Consider the following 26,014-nt stretch of genomic DNA (forward strand, 5'->3'; position numbering starts at 1 on the left):
TTTCTGGACTCCCAGGAAGCAGGGTTCAATAAGGCTGAGTTTTGTTACCCCTTAACAACTGCAACACAACAACAGTTTGAAGCTCCAGAAACACAAACAAATCTGTCACTCCAGCAACAACCATTATTTAAAACTTAAAATAACCAACAACTACGCAGTCTACATCACAATTTCGTGTAGTCACCGGGAGAAGAAACCTCTCAGTAAGTTGCAGGGGCTCTTGATCTAGGGAATTGGATCTGTGCTCCGGTTTCCTGAATTAAGCCTGAATATGTTCCACATCCCCCCACAGGTGTTGTATAATCCTACGGGTTTAGCGCTTCCCCCTTGATTATAATAATAATAATATTCACGTCACTGACTTTTTTGGGGTTATCCTTGATATAATATAATAATATCTTTATTTACTACAAGTACATGTACAAGGTATACAGACCATAGCTGACATCAGTGACATACTACTATATAGAAAGCCGCTTGTTATGTTGAGCATTTCTTGCAAATTAGGTCAGTTTTGTCCCAGGATGCGACCCACACCAGTCGACTAACACCCAGGTACCTACTTAACTGATGGGTGAACATAGACAACCGGTGTAAAGAAACACGCCCAATGTTTCTACCTGCACTGGGAATCGAATGCAGACCCTTGCCGTGTGAAGCGAGAGCTGAGCATTTCGGGCAAATTAGGTTCTTGTCCCAAGATGTGACCCACGCCAGTCCACTAACACCCAGGTACCTATTTACTGATGGATGAACAGGAACAGCGGGTGTTTTATGGAAACACATCCTAATGTTTTCCAACTGTACTTGGGATCAAACCACAGAGTTCACTGTGTGAACTGAGTGCACTACCAATCAAGCTACGAGACACCTCAAGCCAAAAGTTTTAGGGTTTAATGTGTGCCCACAAAGCTCCGCATAATCAGTCACCTTGTACTTTTTGGAACTATTCTTTATCTACATTTTTATTTTCACAGGTGGTGAGCAGGTGACATGCTGCTTAACGACCCCTTTATGCTATGCATAAAAATTTTTGACAGCTTCTTGGCAGTTTCTTGCATTACTAAGTAGATCATGTATGAGTTATTTAAAAAAGAGATTTTTTTTTTTTCCCAACAAATTGGCCGTCTCCCACCGAGGCAGGGTGACCCAAAAAAGAAAGAAAATCCCCAAAAACGAAAATAATTTCATCATCATTCAACACTTTCACCTCACTCACACATAATCACTGTTTTTGCAGAGGTGCTCAGAACACAACAGTTTAGAAGCATATACGTATAAAGATACACAACATATCCCTCCAAACTGCTAATATCCCAAAACCCCTCCTGTATATAATACTGTATATAATATCCTATAATTATTGCATAACCTTATTTGTTCAATAACCATGTTTTTTCAATAACCCATGCATATTTACCATATAAAAATATTCTTAGAACAAGAGCAAAATGATATAATTCTGATTTAAGTCACAGAATGCCCATGTCACCCCCCAAATTCTTCAGCAAGTCTATTAATATAATTTGTTACCAGTCAGTACTAAGCTCTATACTGTACTGGTACAGGTATTTGCATACAGAGAGTCGACTTCAACAGGTCATTAAACTCTAAATATATTTTAGCCTCCCAGCATATATAAGGGGGATTACCAATAGACCCCTGGCTGTCTTCAAGAAGGCACTGGACTGGCACCTAAAGTCAGTACCTGACCAACCGGGCTGTGGTTCATACGTTAGTTTGCATGCGGCCAGCAGTAACAGCCTGGTTGATCAGACCCTGATCCACCATGAAGCCTGGTCTCAGACTGAACCGCAGGGGTGTTATCCCCTGAAACCCTCTCCAGGTAAACTCCAGGCTTTCATAAACTGACTCAACTATGTTTTTCAGGATCATCTGCAATGGAAGTCAGTATATCCCCAGCCATAAGCATCAGCACCCGATCACAAGTTCTGTGTGTTGAGTTTTCCCCCTTTGAATGGTCACGGGGATTACTTGCTGTTGGTCTCCCAAACTCTGTAGCTGTATACTCCTTCAAATTTAAGGTAATGTTATTGTTCATTTCCTGTAGAATTTTTATAGATCTATTTCTTTTAGAGAGATATTCCCACATTAAAAAAAATTACTGTGTATACAGTAACCCTCGGTATAGTGGACTAGTAGGGGATTGTCAGATTAATGTTGAACAATCACAGAAAAAAGCATTAGAGTACTCTGTACTTAATATTGTACTGTCGACATAATTTACAAGTAGACTGCAATAAACATTAAAAATAAATGAATAAAAGTACAATGTACCCAGTGGATTTTGTCTGTTATTTCAGATTTTTGTAATATCAAGGTGCGTTATATATAAATGTATCAGTTTACTGTAATTTCGAAATTTTATTTAGTTGTGTTAGCTAGATTTTTGTCTATAGCATTTCCTTGAGCTATAGAAATGTCATTTGTGAAATTATAAGTTGGCTTTTATTGTAATCCTCAAAGTTGCACCTTCATTTTTTTTTTTTTTTTATGTAATTAAGGGCAATAACAGACTAGTCATAGGGCTTTACCCTGACTGCCAGTAACCTCTTCTGCTCATATTCCAGGTAAGTCATTTTGAAAATAATCAAGAATTCTGAGGGTTATTCGTACTATACAGCCTCTCCTCACTTAACGATGGAGTTCTGTTCCTACGGCCATATCGGGAAATGAATTTGTTGCTAAACAAGGAGCATACTATAATGGTAGTGGTTTGTGTCAACCATCTTTGATATTGTTTTAATGTCATATTTGTACCATTTATAACATTTTTAGTATATTTTTAAATGTTTATACAGTAGTGTACTGTATATTGTAATGAATAGAATAGAGGAAATCAGGTCTAATATACATTATTCAGGTGTGCATACTGGTCAGAGAGCCCGTTGTAAGTCTGAGTCACCGGTAAACGAGTACGTCGCCAAGTGAGGAGATGCTCTATTATTATTGTTGCAAGATGTGTTTAGGGAATATTGTAAAACATATAGTACTCTACTGTACTGTGATTTAAACTTGGAAACAACTTTATTTTATTATTTTTTTTTTTAACACATTGGCTGATTCCCACCAAGGCAGGGTGGTCCAAAAAAGAAAAACTTTTGTCATCATTCACTCCATCACTGTCTTGCCAGAGGAGTGCTTTACACTACAGTTATAAAACTGCAACATTAACACCCCCTCCTTCACAGTGCAGACACTACTGCCCATCTCCAGGACTCAAGGCCGGCCTGCTGGTTTCTAACAGCACGTCAAGTATTAAAAGCCATTTGTCTCCATTCACTTCTATGAAATACGCTCACACATACTTACTGGAAGCCCAAGCCCCTCGCACACAAAACCTCCTTTACCCCCTCCCTCCAACTTTTCCTAGGCCGACCCCTACCCCGCCTTCCCTCCACTACAAATTTATACACTCGAAGTCATTCTGTTCCGTTCCACTTTCTCTACATGTTGGGCCTGTTGTTGTTCACAATTTACATAAACGACATAGATGAGGGAATAAATAACGACATAAGCAAATTTGCTGATGAAACCAAAATAGGCCGTCCAATTCATTCTAATGAGGACACTAGAGCACTCCAGGATGATTTGAATAGACTGATGCAATGGTTGGAGAAGTGGCAGATGCAGTTTAATATAGACAAATGCAAAGTTCTAAATGTTGGACAGGAAAATAACCATGCGACATATAAGCTAAATAATGTAGATCTTAATACTACTGATTACGAAAAGGATTTAGGAGTTCTGGTTAGCAGTAATCTAAAACCAAGACAACAGTGTATTAGTGTTCGCAATAAAGTTAATTGAATTTTTGGCTTCTTATCTAAGTATAAATAATAGAAGTCCTCAGGTTGTTCTTCAATTCTATATATCCTTGGTTAAGCCTCATTTAGACTATGCTGCTCAGTTCTGGTCACCGTATTACAGAATGGATGTAAATGCTCTGGAAAGTGTACAGAGGAGGATGACAAAGATGATCCCATGTATCAGAAATCTTCCCTATGAGGATAGACTGAGGGCCCTGAATCTGCACTCTCTCGAAAGGCGTAGAATTAGGGGGGATATGATCGAGGTGTATAAATGGAAAACAGGAATAAATAAAAGGGATGTAAATAGCGTGCTGAAAATTTCCAGCCAAGACAGGACTCGCAGCAATGGTTTCAAGTTGGAAAAATTCAGATTCAGGAAGGATATAGGAAAGCACTGGTTTGGTAATAGAGTTGTGGATGAGTGGAACAAACTCCTGAATACAGTTATTGAGGCTAAGACATTGTGTAGTTTTAAAAATAGGTTAGATAAATACATGAGTGGGTGTGAGTTGGACCTGAATAGCTTGTGCTGCTGGGTCGGGTGCCGTGCTCCTTCCTTGAGTGGAGGTGACCAGACTGGGTGGGTCATTGGGCTAATCCAAGGGGGGGGGGGATGGACCTGCTCTGCATGGGTCAGTAGGCCTGTTGCAGTGTTCTTTCTTTCTTATGTTCTTATGTGTGAACCACCTCAACAACCCCTCCGCAACCCTCTGGATAATAGTTTTTGTAATCCCGCACCTCCTAATTTCCAAACTACGAATTCTCTGCATTATATTCACACTACATATTGCCCTCAGACATGACATCTCCACTGCCTCCAACTTATAGTTATGAAAAATTTATATTTTTCTATGTAGTTGCAACACCTTGTAATTTTGATTTTGTCACAGGAAGAAGGAGATGGCAGTAGTGAAGAATATGAGCAAGTATGGGAATGGCATGTATCAAGCCAGCCAATATCCATGTCTTGGAGCCCAAGTTCCACACTGAGGGCAGCACCCTGCTGCCTTCAGATAGCTGTGGCCTCAGCAGACAACACAGTCATGCAAATTTCATCTGATTTAGGAGAAACTAATACGGTACAGGTAAGCATACTTACTCATTGCATAAAAAGAAATTATCTTAGCTAGATGAGTGCATTGAGTATTACTATATTTTTAGGTAAGTCATGTATGTGTACGTACATTATACAGTGGACCCCCGTGAATTTGCGGCTTTGGTGATTCATGGGTTTTTCCTTAGAACCTAAGTAATAATTGTTCGCGGAAATCTCCACAAATTCGCATAACTTTTTTTGGCACTATATAATTTTTTATGCGTTTTAATGCACTCAAAATCTCCTTTACCCTCTTATTCCAGTCTTTCTTGGAATAACCCCTACCCCCTCCTTCTCTCCATCCTTAGAATTTAGTATACTACAAATTCTAATCACACAATAGAACAGAAAGGTAGTGTGAAGAACCTGGGAGTGGTAATGTCAGAGAATCTCACCTTCAAGGATCACAACAGTGTCACTATCACAGATGTGAGGAAAATAATAGGATGGATAATGAGAACCTTCAAAACAAGGGATGCCAAGCAAATAATGATCCTTTTCAAATCATTTTTTCTCTCTAGGCTGGAATGCTACTGTACATTAACCCTTTGAGGGTCTGTGCCGTTGTTGTACGGGTTTGAAGCCAGGGTCCGTGCCGTTGTTCTGTGTGTTGAGCTCAGCTCACTCAGATAAGCTGTGAGCCGTAAATTTGGGCCTAGACTTGAGAGAAGAGGTCTATGTGGTAAGTTTGCGCCGTATTAAAAAAAAACCCACAGCACACAGTGCATAAAAAAAACTTCAACCATATTTTTGGTTTATAACAGCCACTTTGTGGTATATTTTCATATGGTTTTTATGGTTGTATTCAGCTTCTTGGTCTCATTTGATAGAATGCAAGATATATTACAGAAATAGAGACAATTTTGATTGGTCTGAGGCCTGAAATAGCTTGAAATTGAGCTCAAAGTTGGAAAAATGTTAAATTTTTGTCGATGTTTAAGAGTAAACAAATCACATCATGCATCCAATACATGTCAACTGGGGGATCTGATATGCATTCACGAAGGCAGTGATATTATTTATACCATTCTTGCATTATTGCATAACAGTAAATCATCTTCTTTATTGTATGAAAAAAAAAATTCTTTTTGAATAAAAAATCAAATTGGAATTCATGTGTAAAGCCTGAACAGAGGAAATGTTATTTTAGTGCCAGGAATGCCTGCATTATTTATTCTGGACCCTATTTTGAGATAGGAATACAGTATTTTGAAATTTGTGTGCAACTGGCCAAATTACCAGTTTCTGATCACTTAATGAGTAGTTGAAATGGTTGATTGGGTGGTTTCTTGTGCTCAGTCAATAAAATGGAAGGCTTACTAGTGAAATAGCTAATAATCTGGTTGACTGGAATGATGTAATTGGCCTAAAATAGGACTCGATGCATAAACATTGCTGGCATGGCAAAAAAGCGTAATTTTGTCAGTTTCCCATCAAATTTTGCTCCTTTTTGTTTTATTACCTTCAGAAAAGGATTCTCTTCCATCTCATAAGAAAAATAATTTGTTTTTTTTTAAGTTCTTGGAACCAGTGGACAAGTTTCGGATGGAGGGTCTGGACCCTCAAAAGGTTAAAACTATTTAAACTTCAAAAACGTGTTTTTTTTTTTGTATTGGTGAAATAACTGATTTAGCAAGGAGTTCAATAATGAATATATTTATTTTTAGATTTTTTTCCCCTCCCCCAGTCACTGGACAATAGCTCAGCATTTTGATAATATCGGCTGGATTGGAAAAATGCTTAAAATCACTCCAGTTGAACTATTTTTATGCTACTTAAGGTAATGCACTTTTAAATATAAAAAGATGTGGTTTTAGCATGATAAAAGGCTGTTTTTTCCCACTGATTTTTTCAATATCTGAAGCCCCTTGTACATCTCACTTATGTTATCAAAATGTTTATAACCCTCTATAATTTTTTCACGTTTGTGGGGAAATTGATCCAACAGGCACGGTTTTTATAAACATACATTTTAAGAGAAAGATTTTTGCCTAAAACATTCACTGGACTATATAGAGTTTAATGTTTTTAGCCATTTGCGGACAGATTTTCAAAATTGCTTAAAATCACACCAGGGGTAGTAATTTTATGCTTATTAACCCTTAAACTGTTCAAATGTAGATCTACGTTCACGTGCGTTGCGTTCCAAATGTAAATCTACGTTTTTTACATTTGAAAGCATGTAAAATAAAACGTAGATCTACGTTTGGAGTGCTACACACGTGAACTTAGATCTATGTTTGGACAGTTTAGGGGTTAAATACCTAAAAAGCTAAAATCATATAATTTTAGCCTAAAACAATCACTGGACTATGTATAGTTTAGCATTTTTAGCCATTTTCGGACAGATTTTCAAAATTGCTTAAAATCACGCCAGGGGTACTAATTTTTATCCTTATTAAACACCTATAAAGCTAAAATTAGATCATCATAGCAGGACACGAGGCTTTGTTTTCTTGCTTCCAGAATTATACCTTATTTAATATATTGCACTGGAAAGTGATGACCAGAGTAGTATGATTAGCATCAGTTGCACTCATGGTATTTCTAAAGCAGATGAGGAAATGAAAGAGGGGTACTGGCACTTTTTTTTTTTTTTTAGTTTAGCTTAGTTTGTTTATCTCTTTGCTATATTCACTGAAGCACCACTTTATCATGCTCTGCATTATCTTCTCTGCATTCAAATTATTTGTTTTGTAAGTATTGTTTTACATCCATTGTCTTATTTTTATGTTATACTCTTTTTTTTTTTTCCATTTTTTACCATTTTTTCAATTTTTTATAATTTTCATTACAGTGGACTCTCGACCAACGATGGCATCGATTAACAATAAATCCGACTAGCGATACATTTTAACGCAAAAATTTTGCCTCGACTAGCGCTAGAAAACTCGACCAACACTATTCGTTCCGTCTGAGACGCGTCCGCTTCTGGCCAGTGTTTACAAGCCAGCCAGCTACTGCGGTCGCTTCCAAGCATACAGTCGGAACATTTCATATTATCACAGCCTTTTTAGTGATTGCACCTGCAAAATAAGTCACCATGGGCCCCAAGAAAGCTTCTAGTGCCAACCCTATAGCAAAAAGGGTGAGAATTACTATGGATATGAAGAAAGAGATCATTGCTAAGTATGAAAGTGGAGTGCGTGTCTCCGAGCTGGCCAGGTTGTACACAAAACCCCAATCAACCATCGCTACTATTGTGGCCAAGAAAACGGCAATCAAGGAAGCTGTTCTTGCCAAAGGTGCAACTATGTTTTCGAAACTGAGATCGCAAGTGATAGAAGATGTTGAGAGACTGTTATTGGTGTGGATAAACGAAAAACAGATAGCAGGAGATAGCATCTCTCAAGCGATCATATGTGAAAAGGCTAGGAAGTTGCATGAGGATTTAATTAGAAAAATGCCAGCAACTAGTGATGATGTGAGTGAATTTAAGGCCAGCAAAGGTTGGTTTGAGAGATTTAAGAATCGTAGTGGCATACATAGTGTGATAAGGCATGGTGAGGCTGCCAGTTTGGACCAAAAAGCAGCTGAAAAATATGTGCAGGAATTCAAGGAGTACATAGACAGTGAAGAATTGAAACCTGAACAAGTGTTTAATTGTGACATTGACAATATTGTGAAACACTTTAGGAATGTCATAAAGGAACGGGAGGTACAGGCCTCTATGGACAGATATGTTGTGCGACAGAGGTCCAGTGATTCTCAAGCTGGTCCTAGTGGCATTAAAAGAAAAAGGGAAGTAACCCTGAAAAAGGACTTGCCACCTCAAGTCCTAATGGAAGGGGATTCGCCTTCTAAACACTAACACCATCAACACTCTCCCCTCCTCCCATCCCATCAATCATCACCAGATCTTCAATAAAGGTAAGTGTCATGTAACTGTGCATGTCTTCTTCAGTTTGTGTGTATTAAAATTAATATTTCATATGGTAAAAATTTTTTTTTTCAATACTGTTGGGTGTCTTGCACGGATTAATTTGATTTCCATTATTTCTTATGGGGAAAATTAACTCGACTAACGATAATTTCGATTAACGATGAGCTCTCAGGAACGGATTAATATCGCTGGTCGAGGGTCCACTGTATTTTCTTCACACTAATTTCTCAGTTGGATCAAGTGGAATTTATTAGTAATTGTTCTTTACATAATCTTCTACCTTTGAAAGACAATAACATGTGTTGGGAGGTCAGCACGAGGCCTCACCTGCAGGACAAGGAGAACTCAGTGACCAAATATACAAATACATGAAGCAGCAGAGGCAATTATTTTGATGTAACTTTTGCATTGATAAGCCTGTGCTAAGTATTTTAAATCTTTAATGCAGTTTATTTTAATTAGATTATTTTGATGTAACTTTTGTATTGATAAGCCTGTACTAATTATTTTAAATCTTTAACCCTTAAATGGTCCGAACATATACAGTGGACCCCCGCATAACGATCACCTCCGAATGCGACCAATTATGTAAGTGTATTTATGTAAGTGCGTTTGTACATGTATGTTTGTGGGTCTGAAATGGACTAATCTACTTCACAATATTCCTTATGGGAACAAATTCGGTCAGTACTGGCACCTGAACATACTTCTGGAGTGAAAAAATATCGTTAACCGGGGGTCCGCTGTATATACGTTTTTTCAACATTTGAAAGTATGTAAAAAAATGTACATCATCTTTTTTTTTTTTACATTTGAAAATGTGTAAAAAAAACTTTATCTACTTTTTTTTTTGTTATATTTGAAAATATGTAAAAAAACATAGATCTACTTTTGGAGCGCTACGGATTTGAATGTCAATCTATTTGGACCGTTTAAGGGTTAATGTGGTTCATTTTAATTAGATTGTCACATTTATGTTTACATTGTGGTTATAATCATTTTTTGTTGCAGGATATACTTAGTCATAGTGACTTTGTAAACAGTGTGACTTACAATGGAGACAGTGGTACATTTGTAGCATCCACGGGAGATGATCTTACTGCTCGTGTGTGGGAGAGTTCTTCGCAGATGCAGATTGCTAAGTTCCTATTAACTTCTCCAGGTATTGCATCTTGTGCTCAATTTACAAGTCCTGTAGCTGTCTTAGTACAGTATATCTTTCTTTCTTTTCTTTCAACAAACCGGCCGTATCCCACCGAGGCAGGGTGACCCAAAAAGAAGAATAAAAGTTTCTCTTTTAAACTATAGTAAAGTACAGTATATGCTTATACTTAAAGAATGATGATAGCTTAAAAAAAAAAAAAACTATGGTTCGAGATGATATTGTCATGTACAGCAGTGTCATTGGTAAACCTTAGTTATTTTTTTTAGTATACCAGCCATTTTCCACTGAGGTGAGAGATCCTGAGAAAAATGAAATGCATGCACCATCATTCATACAATACAGTCTTGCCAGAAATGTGTAGACATCAGAATATCAATGACTCTTGGTGTGGCGGAAGGGGTGATGTGTGTTGGGGTGGAGAAGGGATGATGTGTGTTGGGGTGGAGAACATAAGAATATAAAGAAGGAACATTGCAGCAGGCCTACTGGCCCATGCGAGGCAGGTCCAATTCTCCCACCGGCTTAAGCCAGTGCCTTGACCTCGTCAGGTCAGGTCACATTCACTTCAGGAAGGAGCATGGCATCTGACCTAGTAGCACAAGCTAGTCAGGTCCAACTCACACCCACCCACACCCACTCATGTATTTATCCAACCTGTTTTTAAAACTACACAACGTCTTAGCTTCTATGACGGTATTCGGGAGTTTGTTCCACTCATCCACAACTCTATTACCAAACCAGTGTTTTCCTATATCCTTCTTGAATCTGAATTTTTCCAGTTTAAAACCATTGCTGCAAGTCCTGTCTATGCTATACATCCCCTTTATTAACTCTTTGACTGTTTTGGTCCTATATATACGTCTTATGAGCCACCGTTTTTGACATATATATAGTACTCATAAATTCTAGCGGGAATGTGTGTAAAGGTAGAAAGTTGAAAGTGAACATAGAAAAGAGTAAGGTGATGAGGGTATCAAATGATTTAGATAAAGAAAAATTGGATATCAAATTGGGGAGGAGGAGTATGGAAGAAGTGAATGTTTTCAGATACTTGGGAGTTGACGTGTCGGCGGATGGATTTATGAAGGATGAGGTTAATCATAGAATTGATGAGGGAAAAAAGGTGAATGGTGCGTTGAGGTATATGTGGAGTCAAAAAACGTTATCTATGGAGGCAAAGAAGGGAATGTATGAAAGTATAGTAGTACCAACACTCTTATATGGGTGTGAAGCTTGGGTGGTAAATGCAGCAGCGAGGAGACGGTTGGAGGCAGTGGAGATGTCCTGTTTAAGGGCAATGTGTGGTGTAAATATTATGCAGAAAATTTGGAGTGTGGAAATTAGGAAAAGGTGTGGAGTTAATAAAAGTATTAGTCAGAGGGCAGAAGAGGGGTTGTTGAGGTGGTTTGGTCATTTAGAGAGAATGGATCAAAGTAGAATGACATGGAAAGCGTATAAATCTATAGGGGAAGGAAGGCTCGGTAGGGGCCGTCCTCGAAAGGGTTGGAGAGAGGGGGTAAAGGAGGTTTTGTGGGCAAGAGGCTTGGACTTCCAGCAAGCATGCGTGAGCGTGTTAGATAGGAGTGAATGGAGACGAATGGTACTTGGGACCTGACGATCTGTTGGAGTGTGAGCAGGGTAATATTTAGTGAAGGGATTCAGGGAAACCGGTTATTTTCATATAGTCGGACTTGAGTCCTGGAAATGGGAAGTACAATGCCTGCACTTTAAAGGAGGGGTTTGGGATATTGGCAGTTTGGAGGGATATGTTGATAAATTAGACACATGTGCAACTCTTGGGTATCTTTATTGAGGAATAAGAAGTAGGTCATGCCCAAGAATTAGGCAAGCGAAGAATTCCCAAACTTGGAGGGATATGTTGTGTATCTTTATATGTGTATGCTTCTAAACTGTTGTATTCTGAGCACCTCTGCAAAAACAGTGATAATGTGTGAGTGTGGTGAAAGTGTTGAGTGATGATGAAAGTATTTTCTTTTTGGGGATTTTCTTTCTTTTTTGGGTCACCCTGCCTCGGTGGGAGACGGCCGACTTGTTGAAAAAAAAAAAAAAAATTCTAGCGGCTTCAAATCAAGCAGGAGAAAGCTGGTAGGCCCACTTGTGAGAGAATGGGTCTGTGTGGTCAGTGTGCACCACATTAAAAAAATTCTGCAGCACGCAGTGCATAATGAGAAAAAAAACTCCGACTGTTTTTTTTTTAATTAAAATGCCGATTTTGTGGTCTATTTTTGTATAGTATTTATGGTTGTATTCTCGGTCTCATTTGATAGAATGGAAAACATATAGAAATAGAGGTGATTTTGATTGGATTTTTAAATGGAGCTCAAAGTAGGGAAAATGTTTGATTTTTGCCGATGTTCAAAAGTAAACAGATGATGTCATTTTCCAATAAATATCCAAGTAGCAATTCTAATATGCAGTCATGAATGGGTTGACATTATTTATACAATTATTACAATATTGCATTAGTCTGCATAACAGTAAATCTTTTATTTTTTGTTTGAGTAAAAATTCAGAATAGAAAGCAAGAGTAATATCAGAGGGGCCTGGAGACATGACTGATGAACACAGAACATGTTATTTTAGAGCCAGGAATGTCTGCATTGTTCATTCTGGACCCTATTTTGAAATTGTCATTTTTTTAATTTTCGTGAAATTGGCCAAATTGCAAATTTCTGACCATGTTATTGGGTAGTTGAAATCGGTAAATGGGCAGTTTCTTGTACTCACTCGATAGAAAAAATGGAGTTCTAAAGAAATAGCTATGAGTTTGGTCAACTGGAGCAATGGAATTAGCAGAAAATAGGGCTCAAAGTGGGCAAAATCACCGATTCGTAAATATCGCCGAGATCGCTAACTTCACGAGAGCATAATTCCATCATTTTTCCATCAAATTTCATTCTTTGTGGTGTCATTACAGTCAGGAAATGATTCTCTATCAGTTCATAAGAAAAAAAATTTTTTTTTTTGGGGGGGAAATTTTGTGACACCAGGAGACACCTCAGGATTTGGGGTTGCGACAGTCAAGGGGTTAATTCCTGTTTTCCATTTATATACCTCAATCATATTCCCCCTAATTCTACACCTTTCTAGAGAGTGCAGATTCAGGGCCCTCAGTCTATCCTCATAGGGAAGGTTTCTGATACTTGGGATCAACTTTGTCATCCTCCTTTGTACGTTTTCCAGTGCATTTATATCCATTCTGTAATACGGTGACCAAAACTGCGCAGTATAATCTAAATGAGGCATTTAACGTAAATTAATTATATTTCTGTACGTGACTATTCAGCACATAATTAACGTGCACTTATTTTTTAGGGGTGAAAATTCAAGAAATATGAGCTTTTTTTTCTTGTTTAATTGTTTAGGAATAATGAGTGAAATTTTTACTATGCTCTTGTTCTCAGTTATTTTTTGATTAACTCATTTGATATATTATATGATATATTTTTTTTTTTTGTCTATCAGGCTCATTTTCAAAAAAAAATTCTTAAGAAATGTGGAAATTTTGTTTTAGTCTCTTGACAGTATAAGTGGTGCTGCCCAATAAACATACCCCTTGGGGTAAAATTTGAAAAAATCTTTTGTGGATGTTGGCATTAGCAAACTCTTTTCTTCTACTCCAATTACCGGATACCCCACACAAACATCCCAAATTTCAATGAGAAATTAAAGGCACTAATAACAAACAGACAAATGAATAAGCACCACCTTCTCTTAGCTGGAGACTTCAACATCAACCTTGGCCTACTAGATGATCAGCCTGTAACTGATTTCATCAACAATATGAACAACACACTTCTCATACCAACAATAACTAAACCAACCAGGCTCACTGAAACAAGTGCAACCATAATAGACCACATATGGACCAATATACTAGCCCCCCTTAAATCAGGGATAATCACAGATAGCACTACAGACCACTACCCTACCTTCCTCTTGACAAACATTAGTAAACCACCACTTGAATACAACAAAGTTTCATTTAGACTCCATGATAAGGCCTCAATAAGGAAGTTCACAGTTGACCTAGAGACTGTTGACTGGCCTACAGAATTCTCCAAGGCCAATGGTATTGATGACTGGACAGACATTTTTCTTAACAAATTACTTAGACTATACAACAAACATTGTCCTATAAAAACGAAACAGATCACAAACAAACGGCTTGGTTGCCCATGGCTAACCAGCACCATTCTGAAATCCATTGATAAGAAACACCAATATGAAAAGCAATATAGACAGGGCTTAATACACAAAGATATTCTTAAACACTATTCATCAGTCCTCACCAAAGTAATAAAGAGAGCCAAACAACTATACTACTCCAGTAGATTCACTGACACAAGAGGAGATATAAAAAAGACCTGGAAAACACTCTCTCAGATTCTAGAGACCCACAAACTGAAAAAAAAAAAAAAATATTGTCCTAACTAAACCTAATGAAACACCACTACATCCCACTGACACAGTTAACAAGATAAACGACTTCTTCTCAACCATAGGTTCTAATCTCGCCAATAAAATCCCACGTACCAATGCCCATGCCAGGGACTACCTAGATGAGAATTTCCCAAATTCCTTCTATCTTGCTCCAACTGAGCCCACGGAAGTCACCGAGATTATAAAGTCACTTAAAAATAACTCAGGGAATCTGTCTAATGTCCCACCACATTATTGTAAAAGAGAGCGGCCCATGTCCTCTCGCATACTATCTCATTACTTTTTAACAAGTCACTAGAAACTAGCACCTTCCCGAAACTACTCAAGATGGCAAGGGTTACACCAGTACATAAAGGTGGTGACCCTACAGATTTAAACAACTATAGGCCAATATCAAACTTACCATTGCTATCCAAAATCTTTGAGAAACTCGTGCACAGGAGACTATATTCATTTATAACGGCACAAAACATACTCAACCCCTGCCAATTTGGATTCAGGAAAAATAAAAGCACTAATGATGCAACCATAAAAATGCTAGATCTGCTTTACACAGCATTGGAAAATAAGGAATATCCACTAGGAATTTTTATTGACCTAAGAAAAGCTTTTGACACAGTAGACCACGGCATCCTACTCCACAAACTTGACCATTATGGTATAAGAGGCCATGCGCTTGCATATTTCAAATCTTACCTTACTAATAGGTATCAGTATGTCACCATTAAAGACACAGCATCAACAACACAGCCACTTGATACTGGAGTTCCTCAGGGAAGTGTCCTTGGTCCCCTGCTCTTCCTCATATACATCAATGATCTTCCAAACGTATCTCAACACCTGAACCCCATTCTCTTTGCTGACGACACGACTTATGTCATCTCTCACCCTAATCTTGCCACCCTCAACACCATTGTTAATGAGTAGCTGATCAAAATATCGACTTGATTGACAGCCAATAAACTTACGCTTAACGCTGACAAAACCTACTACATTATGTTTGGTAGCAGAGCAGGAGATGCGTAAATTAACATTAAGATTGACAACACTCTAATTGCCAGGCATAATGAGGGCAAATTCCTAGGCCAATACCTCCACAACAACCTGAACTTCAGCACCCATATCCAACACATAATCAAACAAGTTGGGATCCTCTCCAAGATATGATACTACGTGCCACAAACTTCCCTTCTCACACTATACCATTCACTTATATATCAGTACCTCACCTATGCTATCTGTGCTTGGGGTTCAACTGCAGCAACACACCTAAAGCCAATAATAACCCAACAAAAAGCCGCAGTAAGAATAATCACTAAATCCCATCCCTGGCAACACACCCCCCTGCTCTTCATAGATCTAAACTTACTCCCTGTTCAGTACATCCACACTTACTACTGTGCAATCTACATCTACAGGACCTTAAATTCCAATATTAACCTTGACCTAAAATGCTTTCTTGATAACTGTGACAGAACCCACAGGCACAACACCAGACACAAACATCTCTATGACATTCCCCGTGTCTGACTAAACCTTTACAAAAATTCAATGTATGTCAAAGGCCCTAAAATCTGGAACACCCTACCTGAAAATTCTAAAACTGCAGACACATTCATCACCTTCAAAACTACCATCAGAAAACATCTTATCTCCCTGATACACCCTGTCAACTAATTACACGAATACCATAAACAGAAATATCAATCTCAATCTCAAAATAATGAATCTTAACTAGTCATAAGTTGGCCTGTGATACTCCAATACTTAAACTATGTATAGTGCCAAAACAAAAGCATTCACATTGCTAAACTCACAAGCTAGTATTTAGTCACTTAGCCATAATACCAACTTACCTCATAATTTTGTAATATTTTAAACTTAAGATTTAATCTAAGTCTGCCCGAAATGCCTAGCCATGCTAGGTGTTCTAGTGGTACACTCTGTAATTATTATTTTACTACATGTAAACCACACAATAACCAAATTCTGTAAACTCAGCATTGTAATCCTTATAGAGAATAAACTTTGAGTACAGTATTTTCGTGGAACTTTTGTTTGAGCAGGAGCTCCAGGAACATAACCTTCATGATTATGATAGTTTCACTATGTTGATGTATGAACATGTAGAGCAATGTAGATGTGTTTTATTTGAAAATATGAGAACATTAATAGGCCTAATGTCCCATGCTAAGCAGGTCCCACTCACACCCCACCACATCCACTCGTATAACTGTCCAATCTATATTTGAAGTTACCCAAAGTTATCACTTCATTGATACTACCTGGAAGTTAGTTCTATTTATCTACAACTCTGTTGTTAAATCAGTTCTTCCCTATATTCTTTCTAAATCTAAATTTGTCTAATCTGAATCCATTGTTGTGAGTTCTGTCTATGTTAGATACTTTCAGCACATTACTTGTATCTCCTTTTATATATTCCTGAAGGAGAGGTGGGAATGTTTGCAGTTTGGAGGGGCATCTGAACTGTAGTATCGGCATGCTTCTGGCAAGACAGTGAGTGTTAGAGTGAATGATGGTGAAAGTGTTTCTTTTTCAGGTCTCCCTGCTTCAGTGGGAGATGGCTGGTGTGTTAAAAAAAAAAAGTCCTGCTTTACATTTGTACACTTAAGGTTTTTTGTTTTCTTCTAGCACGCTGGCTGTCTCCCACCAAGGTAGGTTGACCCGAAAAAGAAACTCTTTTGCCATCATTCGCACTATCACTGTCTTGCCAGAGGCACGCAGATACAACTGTTTAGATGTCACTCTACCTTCTATTAGCCTTAGATCTCTCATAACGTTAAAGCAGCTCTTATCATTAGGTGTAGGAGTTGGGGGTTTCTGTGTGTGTGTGTGTGTGTAGCACAATTCAACTATTTACCTGTGATTTTCAGGCAGGGAAAGGAAACTGTAGGTATGACATTTATTCCTCAGGTATGGTTGTATGTTTCCATCCTGAAGATCCAGATGTACTGCTGGTGGCAGAGAAGAAAGGTGTTCTGAGAGTATATTCTGTAAGCAGTGGATGTTCCACGCTCTTCTTGCGATGCCGTGGTCCCCTCTTGAGTGCTGATTGGTCCATCCCAGACCCTGCCCTTATAGTTGCTGCTGGGGTGAAGGGCCTTACAGTGTGGAATGTTGCTTCTCTGCAGTAAGTAATTTCAGTCATGATAAATAATATTTTTTTTTTATTTATTATCACACTGGCCGATTCCCACCAAGGCAGGGTGGCCCGAAAAAGAAAAACTTTCACCATCATTCACTCCATCACTGTCTTGCCAGAAGGGTGCTTTACACTACAGTTTTTAAACTGCAACATTAACACCCCTCCTTCAGAGTGCAGGCACTGTACTTCCCATCTCCAGGACTCAAGTCCGGCCTGCCGGTTTCCCTGAACCCCTTCATAAATGTTACTTTGCACACACTCCAACAGCACGTCAAGTATTAAAAACCATTTGTCTCCATTCACTCCTATCAAACATGCTCACGCATGCCTGCTGGAAGTCCAAGCCCCTCGCACACAAAACCTCCTTTACCCCCTCCCTCCAACCTTTCCTAGGCCGACCCCTACCCCGCCTTCCTTCCACTACAGACTGATACACTCTTGAAGTCATTCTGTTTCGCTCCTTCTCTCTACATGTCCGAACCACCTCAACAACCCTTCCTCAGCCCTCTGGACAACAGTTTTGGTAATCCCGCACCTCCTCCTAACCTCCAAACTACGAATTCTCTGCATTATATTCACACCACACATTGCCCTCAGACATGACATCTCCACTGCCTCCAGCCTTCTCCTCGCTGCAACATTCATCACCCATATAAGAGCGTTGGTAAAAATAATAGTGTGTATATTTTTCATATAATGTCCAATGTTCCCAGATACCTTTATAAAACTAGTTTTAAAATACAGTGGACCCCCGGTTAACGATATTTTTTCACTCCAGAAGTATGTTCAGGTGCCAGTACTGACCGAATTTGTTCCCATAAGAAATATTGTGAAGTAGATTAGTCCATTTCAGACCCCCAAACATACACATACAAACGCACTTACATAAATACACTTACATAATTGGTCGCATTCGGAGGTAATCGTTATGCGGGGGTCCACTGTACTGAGAAAGATTAAATGGAAAATAATGCAGAAAAAGTTGTAATGTCTGGATTTGTGGGGACCTCTTAACCCTTTCAGGGTTGGTGCCATACTAGTATGGCTTGCACGCCAGGGTTGGTGCCGTACTAGTATGGCTTGCATATCACGGTTGGTGCCGTACTAGTATGTATAAATTCTAGCGCCTTCAAATCTAGCGAGAGAATGCTGGTAGGCCTACTTATGAAAGAATGGGTCTGTGGTCAGTGTGCGCAGTATAAAAAAAATCCTGCAGCACACAGTGAATAATGAGAAAAAAAACTTTGACTGTGTTTTTGGTTTAAAACAGCGACTTTGCACTGTATTTTTGTATGGTATTTATGGTTATATTCTCGTTTTCTTAGCCTCACTAGATAGAATGGAAGATAGATCACAGGAATAAAGATGATTTTGATTGGTTTCACAATGAAAAGTACCTTGAAATTGAGCTCAAAGTAGTAGACATGTTCGATTTTTGCTGAAGTTCAAAAGTAAACTAATCATGCCACACGTCCAATACATGTCAACTGGTGAGTCTAATATTCTTTCACAAGTGCGCTGATATTATTTATACCATTTCTACACTAATGCAGTAGTCTGCATAACAGTAAATCTTCTATTTATTGTGAGAATAAAAATTCAAAGTGGAAAGCAAACGAAATGTAAGAGAGGCCTGGGGACGTGACTAATGAACAGAGGAAATGTTAGTTTAGTGCCAGGAATGTCTGTCTTGTTTATTTTGGACCCTATTTGGAAATTGGCATCGTTTGAATTTTGTGTGAAATTGGCAAAATTGTCAATTTCTGACCACTTTATTGGATAGTTGAAATCGGTAAATGGGTGGTTTCTTATACTCATTCGATAGAAAAAAATGGAGTTCTAGCAAAATAGTTATGATTTTTTCGACTGGAACATTGGAATTGGCTGAAAATAGGGCTCAAAGTGGGCGAAATCGCTGATGCGTAAACATCGCCGAGACCGCTAACTTCGCAAGAGCATAATTCCATAAGTTTTCTATAAAATTTCATACTTTTGGTGTCATTATCATCGGGAAAAGATTCTCTATTATTTCATAAGATTTTTTTGTTTTGTTTTGTTTTTTTCGAAAAATTTCCGACCCTGAGAACAAATTTCAGAGAGGGCCTGCCGACCCTGAAAGGGTTAAGAATTTAAGCTTTTGCAAATTTAGATGGCTCATAATACTAAAAATTGAAACCTATTTAGTTTTAATTTCTCCTCTTGTTCTCTTTCACTAATAATTTGCATAAGATAGACTGTGTGATGGGATGAAAGGTATGACTTGGAGTGGGTTAAAAGGGTTTGGTCATATAGAAAGGATAGATCAAGTTATGTTGTCCTAAAGGGTATATAAATCTATGGTGGGTAATAGAGTTAGGAGACATTCCAGGAATTGTTGAAAAAGACACTTGTATGCAGTTCAGGACATTTATTAGAGGAAACAGTTCACCACGAGCAGCTTCTGTTTTAATTATTAGGACTGATGAAGTCACTCTTGGCAAAACGTTTCCTCTAATAGAAATCATGAACTGTTCGCAAGTGTCTTTCTCCACATCTTGTCGGTTTCACCGTACCATTTTTCAGTTTTCGTCCCAGGAATTGTTTAGGGAATGGGTTGTTTAAGGAATTGTTTAAGGAATGCTTTGTCACCTGTCTCCATCACTTTATAGGCTCCCTTCTTAAATGTGTATTAGAACTCTGTATACATGGTTTTTCATTATAAATATCCCTTATAATATATACCTATTGCCTTTGATATCTCAGAGATATTGTTTTAGATCACACTCCTGTAATGTAGTCCAGTGCTTCTCAAACTGTCTGATGTGGAGGACCACTGTTTTCCAGTGTGCTAGGGACCAGGTTTGGGTTGCCAACTTGGGGATAATAGAGAGAGATGAATGGGAAAAATTTATATGTTTATTGAAAATATTACAATGTTATATTCAGTCAAAAAAAGTGATAAAGAATGCTACTAATGTTAATTCAATCTGAATCATGTTAAAGCACCTTACCTCTATTAATGCCAAAGATGATCCTGCTTTATATTTACCAGCTTATCAAGCTGTGGTGCACTTAAGGATAGTGACACAGACAGTGGAGATCGAATATCTTTACTGTTGCTGTACTTTGTCCAACACTTATGGTGAAGACAGTAGTCTCACAATGGTATGTCGAGAGAAATGGGATGAGTTTTCAGAGCAGTTTCAACAAGTTCTGGAAATTCTGCTTCCACTTTGATCCAGAAAGAAGCAAGTGATGTTACAGTTTCAAAACTCATCTTAAATTCTTCGTCGTCAGTCAGCTCCAACAATTTATCCTCCTCAGTAACAGTTAAATTATCCTTCACTGAAATATACAGATTTCAGAGTCAGCCATCTAAATCTGTCAAGGGTTTACTAATATGTCTCATACAGATTTGACATCAAGCTCTTCGCAACCCTGGCAGTGGTTACTGCCAGGTTGTGAAACATCTCAGAACAGTATTCTAATGGTTGCCTCCTCCATGCTTCTAGCTTCCATTTCTCTCCATCAATTTGATATGCCATTGTAAAGAACAAAGCCATTGTTTCCTGTACAGGTGTGTTGAGCTCATATAAGATGGTAGTGATATCATCCATATAAGCCAGCTTGTATCCAATCCACATTTTAAAATAGCTCTTACCAATTTGGATTTTTGTCATTGAGAAACTTGGCAAGCTCATTCTGGAGCCCAAATACTCTCGACAGGACCTTGCCCCTCAGCAACCATTGCACTTTGACAAGCAACAGGAACTGCTTGTGGTCAGCCTCTACACCATCACACAGAGTATCAAATATAAACTACATGTCTTCATGTAGTTCACAATTTTTATGATTGTTGAGCACACTGTTCAGTTCTGTTGACATTTTCTTTGTGGCAAGACTTTCTCAGTGAATGAAAGAGTGCTTTGATTTCCATTCAGGTGCTAGTGTCTTTATCTAGGTAATCACTCTGGAATGCCATTCTCTTATTGCTGCAATACCATCAAAATGTACCTATACAAAACTTGAAAGCCAGCCCACATTTGCTACATATGTAGTAGCTAGCATCATTGAACACATACAAATCAGATGTATTTGTTGGTTGTGAAGCAGAAAAAATGTCTTCAAATTACTTGCAAATTCAAAATGTGCATACACAATCAGATCTGTTATATTAGCAATGTTTGTACATTCATCAGGCTGCAAAGAAAAGCAATCTGTTCTAAGACTTGATCTTTCATATGAGCTTCATTCTTAATTTACTGAACTAGTCATTTGAGAGTAGCACTTGGGCTGCTTTCTTTAATGCAGATTCATCTAACATTTCCCAGCAGACGTCCTTAATACATCCCATATCACCAGCTATGAGGAAGAGATCATTACAGTTAAATAAAATAAGCCAGTGACACCTGAGGACTCCACTGTGGCAATCAACTGATGAAACCATCAACTTTACAAGATCCCAACCTTCAACATTACATAACCAACCCAAACTATCAACCTCAGCCCAGTAGGGCCACAGCAATCCTCTCCACTCACTTCAGGATGTTTAGCATCATTAACTCAACAGTATTAATGTAACTATTCTTTAGTTACATGAGATTTTCCTTTTCGCTATCCGAACCTTACTTTGAGCTCGAGTATTTCACAGAGGATCCTTATTGGCAAAATTAGGTAAAAACAAAAAATTTTTTTAGAAGAATTATGTTATTTTTCTTGAAGGTCTGAGGAACTGCACCATGTGTTTCTCACTTCATAAGTCAGAGCCTGTGCAAACTGTTGAATTTCCACTATAGTGCTCGGTAACCTGGTGTCTTCTCAAACCTGTCCAATTGCACCTTCGTTCCACACCATCTGTGAATTAAACATTATAAATTAATAATATATACTAATAATAAATATAAATTTTATTAGTCCAGGTGTTTAATTTAATTTATAAAAAGTAAGTGAAAAATATAATGCTCGAAACTTTTGAGAAAAATCCTCGTTTATTGCTTATGTATTCACCATAAGTATTTTGTAGCACTGAGTTAGTCTATGCAACAGCAGATGCTCACTTTTACCAAGTAGATTTAAATAATTTTTACCAAGGATTTCTTATTTTTCAGTAAAAACTAGGTTTGGTGAATAAATGGAAGGGTAGAGAAGGGGCTCAAACTGTAGTCCATAAATTGACAGTCCGATGCTCTGCCACGGTTTGAGCCGCTAGTCCACCCTTCTGTTTATTCATTGGCAGTTGCTTATTACAACTGAATTTGAGTTCACTAGGTCTGGTATTAACCATGTGTTGCCCTGGCTCTTTTGGTGTGGTGATGTAGGATTTCCATTAGATAGAAAATCAATTAACTATTTGTTCATTGTATGTATGAGTGAAAGGAATTCTTCCTCCATAAGCCATGCGTGTCATAAGAGGCAACTAAAATGCTGGGAACAAGGGGCTAGTAACTCCTCCTATATAAATTTAAAAATAAAAACTTTTGTTTTTCTTTTTGGGTCACCCTGCCTCAGTGGGATATGGCAGGTGTGTTGAAAAAAAAAAAATGCTTGAGTGAATGTGGATGTCTGGGTAAACCTCAATGCACTATGTATATTGATCTCTTGTTCATCTACATATTGTAGTTTAATTTTATTATTTACTGCTGTGGATATTTTTCAGACCACACAGTGATGCAGTGGAAGTTGGGAGCGGAGAGAGAGTATTGAGTGTACAAGTATGTCGGTCGACACCTGGCTTGGTGGCCACTCATGCCACCCCACATACTGTTCGTGTCACTCACCTTCACTCAAATAAAGTTCCTATTGCTGCTCACTTGAAGGTATTGTTGACACATGTTGGATTGCTGCTTTAGTTTGATTTATTCTTGTTTATTTAAATGTACAGTGTAAATCTTCCATATACATGTAACAGACTTTTACAGTAATGGGCAAAATCCACTAGGTGACTTGTACCTGTAACACATTTATTTTCAATGTTTATTGCAGGGAAACCGGTTATTTTCATATAGTCGGACTTGAGTCCTGGAAATGGGAAGTACAATGCCTGCACTTTAAAGGAGGGGTTTGGGATATTGGCAGTTTGGAGGGATATGTTGTGTATCTTTATGTGTGTATGCTTCTAGACTGTTGTTTTCTGAGCACCTCTGCAAAAACAGTGATAATGTGCGAGTGTGATGAAAGTGTTGAATGATGATGAAAGTATTTTCTTTTTGGGGATTTTCTTTCTTTTTTTTTGGGTCACCCTGCCTCGGTGGGAGACGGCCGACTTGTTGAAAAAAAAAAAAAAAAAAAAAAAAAAAATGTAATTTGTGTGTAGAGTACTGAAGTTCTTATTTTTATATTTTTTAACATTTTCATTTTATGGGCACTCGGTCAATGCTTCCATACGATTCCGATATATTGAGGTTTTACTGTACTGTATAAATAATTTTTTTCTATGCTGAATCCTCTTTACTCTGCAGCAAGGTAACTCATTCAGAACCCATATTCCAGATAAATCATATGCCCAGGAAGGTAAAGTACTGTATTTAAAAATAAAATGGTGCACTATCCCTAGAAGGGAGAGTTCACCAATAAAGCTTCATTGAGGCTAGAGGAAGAGTTCTTTCTTTTGAGATGAAACTAGGGATTATTTCTCTCCCAGAGTCATAGATTTTCCTCACATCCACTCCATAGATTATAACTCATAAACAGCTTCTGTCAGTCTTTTGAGAATAGCCCATCATTATCTTTAGCAGCTAGCAGTTATGGAAAGTCTCCTTTCATCATAATGGCTGTCTTCCACTGATGTAAGGCGAGCTAAAAAAGAAGAAACACTTTCACTGTCATTCAATTACTGTCTTGCCAGAACTGCGCTGATGCCACAGTTCAGATGGCCTTCTGAATTGCAACATTCTCTCTTAAAATGTAGGCCCTGTACTTCCCACCTCTAGGATGTTGATCCATTTCCTTGAATCCCTTCTTAAATGTTACCTTGCTCACTCTCCAGCAGCACAGCTCGAGGCCCTCATCCACCCTTCTGTTTATTCATCAACAGTTGTTTATTACAACTAATTTGAGTTCATAGGTGTATCTTTTATTCAGTGTTAGCACATAACATTTAATAAATATAGATAACAGTAAAATGTTGAGCAGTCGACTAAATTATAAAGCATATATAAAATAGACAATTCTCTTACAGGTTGTTGGAGGCATGAGCTGGCACCAGAACCTTCCATATTTAGCTGTTGGATCAGACCGAAAAATTCTCCTCTGGAAAATTGATAATGTTTAAATCGTAAAGGTAATGATTTTGTTTTCTTATTACTAATCCAAAGAAGTAATATAGGTATGAAAGACAAGCCTAGGTGAGAATCTAGTAGCAGGAAATAAAAGAGTATGCTGTTTTTCCCGAGTCTGTCTACAGAAGTGCGTCTAACAATTAATGGCCTGGATCGAGCCTCCACTACTGCGTTGAAGAACCCACATGGGTTTAGCACTTAATATGATTATAAGAATGATCATGTTAGCTACTATAAAGGCTCCAGTTATATACGGAAATGCATATTGCAAAGGTTGTTTCAAAAGCAAATAAAATGTTTTCTCATTTTTTTGTGTAATTCTACTTTTTCCAAGTGTTTTTAATGAAACGTGGAAGGTTCATCAAAAGGCACAAGTTTAAGCATGACCCTTTTGGGTTTAGCACTTAGGTTGATTATTATTACTATGAGTACTGTACTGTATACTTTTGAACCATATATTTTATTTATTAATTTTAATGAAAAATTTGAAATATTGAATGTAGTCGTGTTCCTGTATTTTGTTCAGGTTTTTGTGTAAATAATTTGTCAGAGGTGTAGATTTTTTTGTGTACAGTTTACTTTTTAATAAAAAAAATTGATTGAAATAAATATATAAATTGTGTACAATTATGCAAATTTTTAAACAGGTATCTTGTACATACAGATGGGATTCTTGAGATGTTTTCCAGTTAAGAAAAGGAACAATAAATGTCCAAGTGACTTGCGCAGGAGAATAAAATTTTGAAACTTTGTAAATCTACACTTTGGATATCCTATTATGTTCACAAGTGCCATACTCTTATGGATCATGGAGTGCTACATGGATGACATTCTGGACAGAGAAGCATGACAGGTGGGTTAAAGTGCTAGAGAGTAAAATCAAAGTTGCTGTAATAAGTCAGTTTCAGTCTTATCTTGGGAAGTGCTAAGCACTTAGGGGGTCATATAGCACCTGAGTAATTGGCGACATTCAGGTTCAGTCCAGTGGGGAGGAAGGGGGAGTTAGTGTCTGTTTCATTCAAGAAATCAGTTTGTGCACTGAGGCTGGGATTTACCAAGACGAAGGAAGCACCTTAAACTTTACTCAAATTACTGTAATATAGTAATAATATAGTTTACTTTCAACCCATTATGTAACATGTCTACAAGTA

The 26,014-nt window shown here is 37.9% G+C and overlaps 1 protein-coding gene and 1 long non-coding RNA gene across 4 annotated transcripts in view; one reads left to right on the forward strand and one right to left on the reverse strand.

Moving 5' to 3' along the window:
• Nucleotides 1–38: 38 nt before the first annotated feature.
• On the forward strand, nt 39–25,619 carry Nup37 (nuclear pore complex protein Nup37). Of its 2 annotated transcripts, none has more exons than XM_053797112.2 (8): nt 39–203; nt 1,891–2,045; nt 4,724–4,918; nt 9,824–9,974; nt 17,376–17,592; nt 23,243–23,402; nt 24,764–24,865; nt 25,511–25,619. In XM_053797112.2, exons 2-7 carry the CDS (start codon nt 1,902–1,904, stop codon nt 24,854–24,856), a joined length of 960 nt encoding a protein of 319 aa, XP_053653087.2. In that variant the 5' UTR covers nt 39–203; nt 1,891–1,901; the 3' UTR covers nt 24,857–24,865; nt 25,511–25,619. The 2 variants fall into 2 exon arrangements, with proteins under 2 accessions (XP_053653087.2, XP_069947894.1); XM_070091793.1 differs by having other exon boundaries at nt 40–203; nt 25,528–25,619.
• LOC138853686 (uncharacterized) overlaps nt 20,491–26,014 on the reverse strand; it is a 307,328-nt gene continuing 301,804 nt past the window's right edge. For both annotated transcript variants that reach the window (XR_011392848.1, XR_011392847.1), the window contains exon 4: nt 20,491–22,440. This is a non-coding gene — a long non-coding RNA (uncharacterized lncRNA). The remainder of the gene's footprint in view (nt 22,441–26,014) is intronic.

Source organism: Cherax quadricarinatus, chromosome 37, assembly GCF_038502225.1.
Source record: "Cherax quadricarinatus isolate ZL_2023a chromosome 37, ASM3850222v1, whole genome shotgun sequence".
NCBI lineage: Eukaryota > Metazoa > Arthropoda > Malacostraca > Decapoda > Parastacidae > Cherax > Cherax quadricarinatus.

What these genes read in the sequence shown, in the direction of transcription:
- Nup37 (XM_053797112.2), top strand. Translation starts at nt 1,902, where the DNA reads ATGGAAGTCAGTATATCCCCAGCCATAAGCATCAGCACCCGATCACAA. An exon ending in GTTCCTATTAACTTCTCCAG is followed by an intron (nt 9,975 to 17,375) that starts GTATTGCATCTT and finishes TTTATTCCTCAG; the next exon opens with GTATGGTTGTATGTTTCCAT. An exon ending in TGGAATGTTGCTTCTCTGCA is followed by an intron (nt 17,593 to 23,242) that starts GTAAGTAATTTC and finishes GATATTTTTCAG; the next exon opens with ACCACACAGTGATGCAGTGG.